The sequence below is a fragment of the Podarcis filfolensis genome, assembly GCF_964270895.1.
Source record: "Podarcis filfolensis genome assembly, chromosome: 16".
In the NCBI taxonomy this organism is placed as follows: Eukaryota; Metazoa; Chordata; class Lepidosauria; order Squamata; family Lacertidae; genus Podarcis; species Podarcis filfolensis.
In genome coordinates this window covers 26,619,041-26,631,847 of record NC_139620.1, presented here as the reverse complement: position 1 = coordinate 26,631,847, position 12,807 = coordinate 26,619,041, and the positions used below count along the sequence as shown (strand labels likewise).

The window sequence follows — 12,807 nt, the reverse complement described above, 5'->3', positions numbered from 1 at the left end:
CATTCGTCATCTGATGCCCTTCTTTGTGTGCCTCCTCCACGTGAGGGCCAGAGGGTGGCGACCCAAGAACAGGCCTTTTCTGTGGTGGCTCCCTGTTTTTGGAATGCTCTTTCCCAGGGAGGTTCATCTGACACCTTCATTACCTTTCTTTAGGCGCCAGGCGAAAACATTCCTCTTCAACCAGGCCTTTGGCTGATTAGTATCCTATGGCCTTTTAAATATGTTTGTGGGAATGGGGGAGTGTTATTGTCTTGTTGTTTCCGTCCTAGCTATTCATTTGTGCTTTTGCCTTGTGTTTTTATCTCGTGAACTGCCCTGAGATCTTGTGACAAAGGGCAGTACAGTGGTACCTCGGGTTACATATGCTTCAGGTTGCAGACGCTTCAGGTTACACACTCCGCTAACCCAGAAATAGTGCTTCAGGTTAAGAACTTTGCTTCAGGATAAGAACAGAAATTGGGCTCCGGCGGCGTGGCAGCAGCAGGAGGCCCCATTAGCTAAAGGGTGCTTCAGGTTAAGAACAGTTTCAGGTTAAGTACAGACCTCCAGAACAAATTAAGTACTTAACCTGAGGAACCACTGTATATAAATCTAATAAATAAAAATAACAGTAATAACAGAGTAACAGTCCACAAACGCAGTTATGTGCCTATGGACTGTACCAATCAACAGGGGCACATTCCTTGGCCCAGTATACTTGAAGGAGCGTCTCCACCCCCATCGTTCTGCCCGGACACTGAGATCCAGCGCTGAGGGCCTTCTGGTGGTTCCCTCACTGTGAGAAGCAAAGTTACAGGGCAGAGGGCCTTCTCGGTAGTGGCACCCGCCCTGTGGAACGCCCTCCCGTCAGATGTCAAAGAGATAAACAACTACAGTGGTACCTCGGGTTACAGACACTTCAGGTTACATACGCTTCAGGTTACAGACTCCCCTAACCCAGAAATAGTACCTCAGGTTAAGAACTTTGCTTCAGGATGAGAACAGAAATTGTGCTCTGGCGGCGCGGCGGCAGCAGGAGGCCCCATTAGCTAAAGTGGTGCTTCAGGTTAAGAACAGTTTCAGGTTAAGAACAGACCTCCAGAACGAATTAAGTTCTTAACCTGAGGTACCACTGTACCTGACATTTAGAAGACATCTGAAGGCAGCCCTGTTTAGGGAAGTTTTTAATGTGTGACATTTTAATGTATTTTAGACCCAGCCAGATGGGAGGGGTACAAATAATAAATAATAATAATAATAATAATAATAATAATAATAATAATAATAATAAATTATTATTATTCCAGCATGGCATTGCTCAAGGGGATGCAGCATGGAAGCCCTTTGAGCCTGGAACGGCTTGCAGCATCCTCCTGCCCCCTTCACTGCCATTGGCTGGGGCTTCCTCTTCTCCTTCAATAACAGGATGTGGGTTCAAGAGACACCATTCCTGCAGTGGACACTTAACAGCTGCCACCCACATCACAGTTTGTTTTTTATATATATATATATAATTCCCCCGAATAGCTTAATGACCTCGCTGCCCTCTTGGCTTTCCGCTAGCTTATTTTAGAGAGGATCCCCCTGCATAGCATCTTCCAAAAGAAGCTTCCTTTCCGAGGAAGAAGCCGGCGAAGAAGAAATATGGTCAGCCTTGCTCTCTCCTGCCAGAATTGCTTCTCTCACTTCCTCCAAATGACCTGACTGACTGACTCTGCTTGGATTTCCCAGGCAGGTGAGAGCTAGTGTCCTTGCATGGAGGTGCTGAATGGCCTTTCTTCTTGCCAGGCATTGTTTCCCTGAGGAGGGACTGGGTGGGGGCAGCCCTTGGGCTTCAGGTGGTCCATTGTTTCCCCAGTGCTGCCTCCTCTTTGATGTTTCAGAACAAAAACATCCAGTATCGCAGAAAGTTTCCTAGCTTCACACTTGGCTGGACAATGGAACGATGACGAAGGATCCCAGATTAAGCCTAGAGATTCCATACCCTACAACATTTCTCCGGTGAAAATAGGACGTTCCATTCCATGATAATTTTACTATTTATACAGTGGTACCTTTGGGACACGGGTGGCGCTGTGGGTTAAACCACGGAGCCTAGGTCTTGCCGATCAGATGGTTGGCAGTTCGAATCCCCGTGACGGGTGAGCTCCCGTTGCTCAGTCCCTGCTCCTGCCAACCTAGCAGTTCGAAAGCACATCAAAGTGCAAGTAGATAAATAGGTACCGCTCCGGTGGGAAGGTAAACGGCGTTTCCGTGTGCTGCTCTGGTTCGCCAGAAGTGGCTTAGTCATGCTGGCCACATGACCCGGAAGCTGTACGTCGGCTCCCTCGGCCAATAAAGCAAGATGAGCGCCGCAACCCCAGAGTCAGTCACGACTGGTCCTAATGGTCAGGGGTCCCTTTACCTTTTATTACCTTTGGTTAAGAACTTAATTCATTCAGGAGGTCTGTTCCTAACCTGAAACTGTTCTTAACCTGAGGTACCACTTTAGCTAATGGGGCCTCCTGCCGCCGCCGCACGATTTCTGTTCTCATCCTGAAGCAAAGTTCTTAACCTGAGGTACTATTTCTGGGTTAGCGGAGTCTGTAACCTGAAGCATCTGTAACACAAAGTACTACTGTACCCCACACCTCTTACTGGGTTGCCCCAGTCACTCTGAGCAGCTTCCAACATACATAAAAACATAACAAATCATTAAACATTAAAAAAAACCTTCCTTATACAGGATTGCCTTCAGACAGCTCCAACATTTCTCCAATGAAAATAGGGACATCCTAAGGAAAAGTGGGACTTTCTGGGATCAAATCAGAAACCAGGACAGCTTATCTAAATCGGGGATGTCCCTGGAAAATAGGGACACTTGGAGGGTCTGAGATTCTGGCTTTAAATGATGTGTCTTCTCCCAATTCAGGCCAAAGAAGTGCAGGTTCAGGAGCCTTGGGCCTTGCAGTTGTGTGGCCAGGTGCCTCTTCCTTCTAATAATGTAAAGGGTAACAACCTCCATACTTCCATTTCAGGATACCTGTCCCGCTAAGGTGGGTGACCTCAGGAACGAGGGTCCCAATTTCAGGAGACAGGAGTTCCTTAGCAAGACACTTGCCCTTTGGCAAGACAAACCCTTAGCAAGAGGTTCCAGTTACAGATACAGATAGGTAGCCGTGTTGGTCTGCCATAGTCAAAACAAAAAAATTTTTTTCCTTCCAGTAGCACCTTAAAGACCAACTAAGTTAGTTCTTGGTATGAGCTTTCGTGTGCATGCACACTTCTTCAGATACACTGAAACAGAAGTTGCCAGATCCTTCTATATAGTGAGAAGGTGGGGAGGGGTATTACTCAGAAGGGTGGTGGGAATGGGTGGTTGGCAGATAGCTGAGATGAGCAAGGGGGCCATTTGTCAGCCATTTTTCACCTTCTCACCCCTTGAAAAGCCATTTTTCACCTTCTCACCCCTTGCTTTTTCCTGTAAGACCTATTGCAGTCGTTAAGAGTCGTCAACAGGCTCATCTCAGCTATCTGCCAACCACCCATTCCCACCACCCTTCTGAGTATATTCCCATTCCCACCACCCTCCCCACCTTCTCACTATATAGAAGGATCTGGCAACTTCTGTTTCAGTGTATCTGAAGAAGTGTGCATGCACACGAAAGCTCATACCAAGAACTAACTTAGTTGGTCTTTAAGGTGCTACTGGAAGGGAAAAAAAATTTTTTGTTTTGACCTTAGCAAGAGGGTTTCTAGTGGAGCGCAGCCCAAATAAATCCAAGGTCCAGCAGGGAGATGTAATAATAAAATTTAAGGTCTTATATATATATAATAAATGTTTATAAATGTACCAACCAAGCACGTACATAGATCAGCACAGGAAGACCGTCCAGAAACCATTTTGACTCCCAAGCTGACCAAATGTTTCTCTGCAAGGAGGAAGGAGGTGAAAAAAAACCTTGCTTGTTACAGGAATTTAATAATCACCATTTCAAAGGAATGGGCAGACTACCAGGAAAGGCAATCAGATAAGGCATTATCCGATAACCTAGCAGACAGGAAAAACAACATTCAAATTTCTGTTGTAGACCACCTTTTCTGTGATGTAGGTATGGTGTTTGTGGGGGGTGGTCTTGGGTTACACCCCTTCTGTGATGTACTGTATGTGTGATGTATGGAGGGGTGGTCTTGAGCTCCAAGGCAGGGAATTTAAAATGTCTGTATAAGGGCAGGCACACCTTTGTTCTGGGTCCTGCTCCGTGTGAGGGGAGCACCCTGTTGCAACAGCTTTAATAAAGATCAGGATTACTAGCTGCTTTGCTTCTCAATATTCTCTGGTTGGCCTCTGTTATTTTCTCCTACCGATAGGGAACCCAAGTCAGGACTCTATATGGGCTCTTGGATATCCCATATGGGAAAAGGGGCAGATTTTGTTTACAACAGAGACTCTGTCTAGGATGGGTCCAGGTTAGGTGAGAAGTCCACGGTCAACCTTGCAGGGAGTTCAGGCAAAATATAACACAGCAAGGCAGGGGAACACATACCAAGGGCAAGAAGGCAGAGAGCACACCCTGAGCTGGTGATGGGTGTGTTTCAGGGATTGCTTACTCATGAGGAGACTCCTTACTCAGCAACTGAGTAACATGGTCTAACTTCCCAGTGAACTTTGTGCAAACCAATTAGGAGGGATCCTCTTTGTCAACTGGCCGGTTGGAGGAAGTCAGAATCTGATGAATGGGACAAATTGGCTGGAAACAGCAAAGATTTCTGCCTGTTACTGCAAAAATACTACCCTGGTATTTCCCCCTCCCCTCCCTCAGTGAGGGTCGTGGCAGGTGGGCAACACAAGTGATAGGGATGATGGACAGCCGAGGAACTGAGGGTCTCCTGCAGCCTGATTTTGGGACAGCATTTGGCAGAGCCCTCCAGCAGCTCACCACGAGACTCTTTCTTATTTGCGGGAGTCTTCTGTCAGCAGACGAGGTTCTTTTGCTGGTATTTTCCCACACTTCCTGCTGCGTGTGGTCCTGTGGGTCACTGACCCAGAGATCTCTGAGCTCTGGAGTGAGTGGAGAAGCCTCACAGCTCTGGGTGTGTTCTTCAGCTGGGCAGGCCCGCTCTGCAGAAAACCAAGTGGTGAAGGTGTCTTTCCCCACACAACATACGAAAAATCATTAAAAACAGCCTCACGAAGAGAGTGCCAGGGAGGCCCAGGCAGCTGAGGCCTGGTGGGAGCTGAGGGTGCCTCTGAGGATAATCCCCTCCTCTGAAGGGAAGGGAGTTGCCAGAGGCAGCTCAACCTAGCAAGCCACACGGCAAGGCAACCATCTCATCCCTTGTGCCTAAGCCTGCCTCCTTCTTTTGGGACTGATGGCAGCTCCTTGTCTGGCCAGGATGTTTACTGTAAATCTTGTACTAGCTGGCTGGGGAAAGTGAAATTAGCAGCAGGATCATGGTTGTGTGTGTGTGTGTGTGTGTGTGTGTGTGTTGGACTGGCTAGATGCAGAGGATGGTGGGAGGCACCAGTCAAGGAACTCCCAGGGGAAGAAAACTCAGAACCAGGGGAGAGGTGATGACTATGAGTGGTCACAGGGAGAAGAGGGAGCAGACTGGGAGGAGGTGGTGTGGGAAGCTGAAAAGGCAACAGGGTTTAGTGAGCAGGAAGAGGCTGTGGCAGAGAGGACTCCAGAAACAGAATCAGGAGCAGAGGCTGAAGAGGAGAGGGAACATGAGGCAGGTCGCTGAAGAATCCAGGAAGTCTCCCCCTCCTGCTGCAACCATCTCCCCTTCCCATTGGTCTCCGAGAACACATGCATAAACAAAAAGGGAAGAACAGAGGGTGCTTGTGTGCAGACACAGCCTGAGACTGCATGGGAAAGAGCCTGGAGAGGAGGAGTCCTAGTGGATACTGGGAAGGCAGGGAGCTTCAGTCCTCACAACTGCTTCATTGGGGCAAGACCTAGAGAGTGTTGCTGAGACTACTAGGTCCGATTCCTCACCTGGTCACTTTGTGGTGTGACTGTTGGCATCACCATCATCACAGATACTGAATGGGCACCACCTAGCCCCAAACAGCCACCTCCTGTACAACAAACACATGGGCACACAAAAACAAACCAACTCTCTTTCAGAAAACTGTCTTTCAGTTGCCTAAGATCAGCTCGGAGGTATTTTTAGCTGGATGTGTGTTTATTTACATCACAAGCGACAGATTTGGGCCTGGTCAGCTGCTGTGACCATGTGAGCTCTCCAGCATGGCGAGACGGGAGGGGGGGGGGAGAGATGGGAGGCAGGGCACTGCCCAAGTTTCAATGGCCCACCATTTATCTGCCGGGATTCTCGCAAAGGATGCTGGGCTAGGGCCCGATCCGCAAGCAAGACACCAGCTCCTTCTCCAGCCCACCAGAGGAAGTGGTTAAGATCTCAAAGGCAGCCTGGCAAGCCACACTGAGGAAGTTTGTAAAGTCCCATGGCAGAGGCTACGAATCTGTTGTTGTTGTTGTCAATTAAATTTGTATACCACCCTCTATCCACAGGCCTCAGTTGTTCCCAGGCACAGCCATGAGAAACCAGAACAAGAGAATGCATTCAAGGGGAGATGGTTTTAATGGAAATTTCAAAACTTAGACGTCACCATTTGTTTTAGTTTTATTTTTTTAAAAATCAGTTTTACGCTGCTTGAAAACAGAAACAAAAGCTTATTAAAATGGGGGGGGGGCACAGAGCATGATCTTTGACAATAACAAAGGGCAAACATTCAGTGTACACTAGAAGATGGACGGTTTCAGAAGGATGGGTGATGCACCAGACTGAATAGCCCTCCTTGTGTGGTCACAGGGAGAAGCCTCTACCCTGGCCCCCTCAAGCGCCCTCTCACATCTCTGCCTCCTCCTCATACCTGCCAAAGGTCCTCCTTCACATTTCTTCAGAGGGTGGCCATTTTGGTTGAAATGAGAGGCCCGTTCTGACTCTGTGCACAAAACCCCAAGACAAGCCCAGCTGTCCCTCGATGCAAAGCTGCCATCTTGTCATGTCAGAGCTTTGCCGCTATAACAACAACTGCTCGACTGATGCACAACAGTCCGTGGTGCTGTTGCCTTCACCGAGAAGAACAGCATTCACCTGTGAAACAGGTTTGCCTGGCAGATTTCAGCTAGGTGCCAGACCACAAGCGGGGTGGGGTGGGGGGTGGAGTGGAGACGAGTTTTCCATCTGGGAGCTGTTTGGAAAGGTTGCCAAGATGTTTCTGGCTAGCAGACACACTCTGGGGAGAAATCTGGCATTGGGCCTTAAAAGCAGTAACCCTCTGGGTTGCTTCTCATCTGGGCACTGAGTTCAAATCTATACGGTTCTAGGGCTGAGTCCCAGGGACTCTCTCAGTGCGTAGATCTGTGCTGGGCCAGCTTTGTGGGTGACCCGTGCAGGCACTCCTTGCCAGCTGCAGGCAGGTGGTCCCTTGGGAAGCTACCTCTTTACTGAGCAAGTTCACCCCCCTAATCTTCTCAAAGGCACCCGTGCCCTGGGAGCAAACTGGAGCGCAGTCACCTACTGATTTCCATCATGCCAGACCCTACCGAGGAGACGACCTGGTGGAAGAGGCTAAGTAGGCAACTGCCCTGCCCTGTCCCCAAGGAGACTTATGGCAGCCAGAGGAAAATCAAAATCGCATCATAAAGCTTCCTATTCAAGATTTTACACAAACAGACGCGTCTCTAATGCCTCCAAACCATGCGCTCTTGCACACACTCTCTCTCTCGCCAGCTCCAGGAACGAGCCTGGCATCACCCTAGCTGGGTGCCCAGCAAAAAACTTCCCATTCTGCTTTTTACAGAATCATAGAATTGTAGTGTTGGAAGGCACCTCAGGGGTCATCTAGTCCAACCCCCTGCAATGCAGGAATCACAGCTCCTCGGCACTATGAAGTACCTTCCCATTGAAACTTTCATTTTCTCCTGGCACAACCGGGCTGTGGCCACAGGCAGCCACAGATGTCCCAAGCAACACTGGGTGTTGCCAGGGGCCCTCCCCCCTGCAGAGTCTTCCAAAGGCAACAAGAAGTGTGTCTCTGTGTCCCGCCCATCTTCACCTTTGACCTTGGGCTGGGAAAAAGCCCCCTGGCCATTTCCTGCCTTCTCCCCAGGCCGCTTCAGGTCTTTCTGTCAGTTGTGTCAGGGACCCCTTCCCTTTCATCGCCAGGACCCAAACCTTTGCCCTCCCCTTCTCTCCTTCTTCCCCTCCCTTCTTGCTGCAACGAAAGCAGACCACTGGGGAGAGGGAAGATTTCATTCCAGCCGCGTTGCATCCTGAGGGGGCCTCAGGACCCATCAGAGGCTTCTACGGCTGAAGTCTCCAGGTCAGCGGCATAAGAGTCCCGAATCCCCAGCAGCTCTTGGCTCAGGAGGTCCATGTCTCTGCAGGCTTTGGAGAGATCCCCATTTTTGCAGGGATGGGCTGCATGGCCATTTGCCTCCCCGGCCAACGCCTTCTTGCTCTGGCGCAGTTCCAAGCCCACTTTGGTTTTCCCCCAATCCCCGTCCCTGTGGATGCCCTCCAAGTCCCCTCCGGCGTAGAAGTTCAGAGCGTACTTGGTGATCTGCATGCCGGCACTCTCGCCGTCTTCCTCCGCATGAGCAGAGGACCTCCGGCTGGCCGTGGTCCCCTTGAAGCGTTGCTTTCTGCCCAGGATGTGCTGCCCGATGATCTTGCGGAAAGTCAGCCTGAACTCCCGGATCCTGTAGGCGTAGATCAGAGGGTTCACCACGGAGTTGGCGTGGGAGAGGATGATGGCGAGGTACATCAGCCAGAGCGGAGGGCGGCCGCAGCCCCGCCGGAAGAGGATGTAGCAGTTGACGGTGTGCATGGGCAGCCAGCAGAAGGCAAACAGCCCGACGATGATGGCCAGCGACTTGGCCGCGTGGACTTCCTTCTGCAAGATGGAGCGGGAACGTTCCCCGGGTGTCGCCTTGTTCTCCATCTGCTTGAGCTGCCGCCGGGCGGCCATGAAGATCTTCAGGTAGATGCCGAACATCAGGAGCAGCGGGGTGAGGACGCAGGCGAAAAAGTTGTAGTAGACCATGTATTCCATGGTGACCACAGACTCAAAGAGGCAGGCCAACATGTCGCTGCTGCAGTTGGCGGAAGGGGTCGTAGTGGAGGGGGAGGATGAGAAGGAGGAAGAGGACTCGTTGGTGCACACCCCAGCAGAGGAGGAGGAGGAGGAGGAGGAAGGGGAAGAGGAACCCTGGTTGCCCAAGGCAGGCTTGTGCCATCCCAGCATGGGCGTCAGGCCAATGATGAAGGACAAGACCCAGCAGATGCCAATGATGCTTTTCGCCCGCGAGCCCGTCACCAAAGCGTTGTACCTGGAAGGAGAAGAGCCAAGGAAAGTCAACGGTAGGATTTGGTGATGTTGCGAGTTGCAAAATAGGCCCATGTAACATTGGTCCGAAAAGATCAACATTGGCGATAAGAATACCAATAAAAGAGAAGAGGATAGTAAATTGAAGGAGTTGATTTTATAAGAAATATGATTTTGGAGAACTGTTACAAGGTGATACAACGAAATTCAATTAGGGGGGATTTGAGGAAGTCAATGAACAATGAAAGTTAAATTAGGTTAGAAGTAATAAGTGTTTTTATTTGTCTTTTTTTCTTTTTAGTATTGTAATGTGTTTTCTTTTGTGTGTTTTGTATGTTATTTTTGTTACAAATTTGGAAAATTTATAAAAAAAATTGGGGGGGGGGGAAAGATCAACTGGTTCTCAGTACATTTCCAAGGACAACTCAGATGGCTGGTGTTGAGCTTTAAAGCCCTGAACAGCCTCAGTCCTGTTTATCACTCCCATTATTCAGCCCGGACACGGAGGTCTATCTCTGAGGGCTTTCTGGTGGTTCCCTCACTGTGAGAAGTGAGGTTACAGCAGATCCTCCAAGTGTCTCTATTTTCCAGGGACATCCCTGATTTAAAGAAGCTTCCCCGGTTTCTGATTTGATCCTGGAATGTCCCACTTTTCCTTATTTTCATTGGAGAAATGTTGGAGGGTACGGAGTTATCCGACCCCTGAGCCGTCTGAAGGCAATCCTGTATAAGGAAGTGGATTTTTTTAATGCTGAATGGTTGATTATGTTTTTATAAATGTTGGAAGCAGCCCAGAATGGCAACCCAGTAATATGTGTGGGGTATAAACAGTAAAATTGTCATTACGGAATGGGACGACCCTATTTTCATCGGAGAAATGTCGGAGGGTATTTTATAGGGAACCAGGCAGGAAACCTTCTGGGTAGTCACACCCACCCTGTGGAACTTCTTCCTGTCAAATGTCAAAGAGTTAAAAAACTATGTGACTTTTTGTAAACATCTGAAGGCAGCCCGGTTTTGGGAAGCTTTTAATGTTTGATGTGCTTTTTTCTCTCTGTGTGTATTTTTGTTGGAAGCTGCCAAGAGTTACTGGGGCAACCCGGCCAGATGATCGGGGTATAAGAAAAAAAAACAATAATATCAAACATTAAAAACTTCCCAAAACCGGGCTGCCTTCAGACATTGACAAAAAGCCACATAGGTTTTTTTTTTAACTCTTTGACATCAGGTGAGCACAAGTGGGGTAAAGGGGCCACATCCCATTAGCACTTTACGCATTTTGGGTGGTGGTGGGGAATGTAGAGCTGAAAACCAATGATTTGACTTTGTCCTCTGCAACTTCCGATTCAGATCCAGCCAAGAGCTGCCGGCACTTAATCCATCCATTAAGGAGCAATGTTTATTTAATTAATAGCATTAGTTATATAACTTGGTAAGAGGAGGAGAAAGAGAGCACCCGGAGAGGAGGGACACAATCCAAGCTAATATTTGCCAATATTTATCAGGATCGACCTGCCTCTTAGTTTAAACACAGGTGACGGCATCAAAGCCCCTCAGTTTACCGAGGGCATCCAAAGTCCACTCAACCCAACCCTCCTCTTCCTCCTCCTCCTCATCTGAAACATCCATAAAGGAAGAAAAATATCTTGTAAGGAAAGTCTAAATTCCTCCACCTACTTTCCTCCAGATGCTTTGGGCTTGCCTGGCCATTTTGGACTACAAATCCCATCAGCCCCTACACCATACAGCTAGGCTTCATGGGGTGCCTGAGCTCTTTGTTTTGGCCCCACTCTGATATGCACCCACCCACAGGCAGACAGCACCCCCTCCTTGGCTGATTCCCCCAGAGCAAGGAGTTTGGTGTTCCAGCTCCGCTTATCAATTGACCACCTGGTGACCAGGTATGGGCGATTTGCATCCACCAGTAGAGTGCTAGGCTCAGCCCATCCCACAACTGTGTTTAATTTGTTTTGGTTTTGCTGCCACCCCCAAAATCAATGGGGCTGTGCGGGTGGGACTTCTTGGCTGTGGGGCAAGGAATCAGACCAAGCCCCTGAACAGGGTGTTAGTCCCGCCTGCTACAGACAGCTCCCTTCAACTCAGCAGTTGGACTACTTATGAACATTCTGTGACATCACTGCAGCCCAGCCTATGACCCCAGGGAAGGATGCTTGTGTGAGAGAGGGGGCAGGAGCCTTTTGAAATGATTTGCCTAAGGCCACACAAGCCAATGCAGAAGCCACAGTGGGGAGGCTCTGAAGCAAAATCTGCCGGTGTGCCAAAAATCAACAGGTCACGTTTGAGGGGCGCTGCAGAGACTTCCCTGCCCTGGGACCGCCATTGCTGTAGTTGTTATTTATAAATGTATGAGTCACTGTTTCGGCCCCAAAGCACGGGCGTGCAAAAGGGCAATTTGGCTATATTTCCCAAGGAGGCTCTCCAGCAGCCACCAGGGCTTCAACCAAGATGCACTCCATCCTTTGCCTACGGAAGGGAGGAGAGAGAGGATGTCTCCGTGATGTTACAGGCCTGACCTGCATCTCCTTCCCTGCCCCTTCCGTAGGCCAAATTCCTTTCACAAACAGCCAATAAAACATCAGTCACCATCCTCATCCCTCTTCCTGGATTTCCTTCTTTCTCTCTGCACTGGTGACTTCTCTCCCAGGGCAAGTTAAAGCCCCAGCAGGGGAGGGAAGCTATTATTATTAGCATTCTGAAGGCTCAAAATAACAGGCTGTGGTTGTGAATTGGCACATAATACCTAGTGTGGCACCACCTGCACGTTGGAACTCCCTGCCTATTGAGATCAGTAAGGGGCCTTTCCGTGTGCTGCTCTGGTTTCGCCAGAAGCGGCTTAGTCATGCTGGCCACATGACCCAGAAGCTGTCTGCAGACAAACACCGGCTCCCTCGGCCTATAGAGTGAGATGAGCGTGCAACCCCAGAGTCGTCAGTGACTGGACCTAATGGTCAGGGGTCCCTTTACCTTTACCTTTAAGGTTCCTTCACTGTACTCTTGCTGGCTCCTGTTAAAAACATCCCTGTTCAGACAAACCTACGCAGATGCTCATAAAGCTGAGGCCATTTTCATCTGTTTTAGCATTTCCGCTTTTGTGTGTTTTAAAGCGGGGTCGTGATTCCACCTTGATTTCATTGTTCTATCTTTCGTAAACCGCTTTGAGGTTTCCCCGCAATCAGACGGTGTATAAATTTTAAGCGGTGGAGATTTCACCTCCCTACACGACAACCCTGCAAAGAGGGCTGCTTTTATCCTACCTGCAAAGGCAGGGCAGGGGCATGTGAAGAAGGTGAATGAATTAATGCACACATATGTGTGTAATGGGAACATTCACTTTCTGAGCACAGAGCCCTATCCTCACCCCCAATTCCTCTTTCACCCCTGTTGCATTTGTTGGGGTTTCATAGGAGCTATAAACAAAACTGCAGGTAGAAGCTTAGCAGATCAGTTTTTCCTCTGCCTAGTCAGTT

At 49.2% G+C, this 12,807-nt stretch overlaps 1 protein-coding gene across 3 annotated transcripts in view; it reads right to left on the bottom strand.

The window, feature by feature from the left end:
- Positions 1 to 6,596: 6,596 nt before the first annotated feature.
- ADORA2A (adenosine A2a receptor) overlaps positions 6,597 to 12,807 on the bottom strand; it is a 29,248-nt gene continuing 23,037 nt past the window's right edge. For all 3 annotated transcript variants that reach the window (XM_083590329.1, XM_083590330.1, XM_083590328.1), the window contains exon 3: positions 6,597 to 9,323. In XM_083590329.1, the coding sequence (XP_083446455.1) occupies positions 8,276 to 9,323 (1,048 nt within the window). In that variant the 3' untranslated portion in view covers positions 6,597 to 8,275. The remainder of the gene's footprint in view (positions 9,324 to 12,807) is intronic.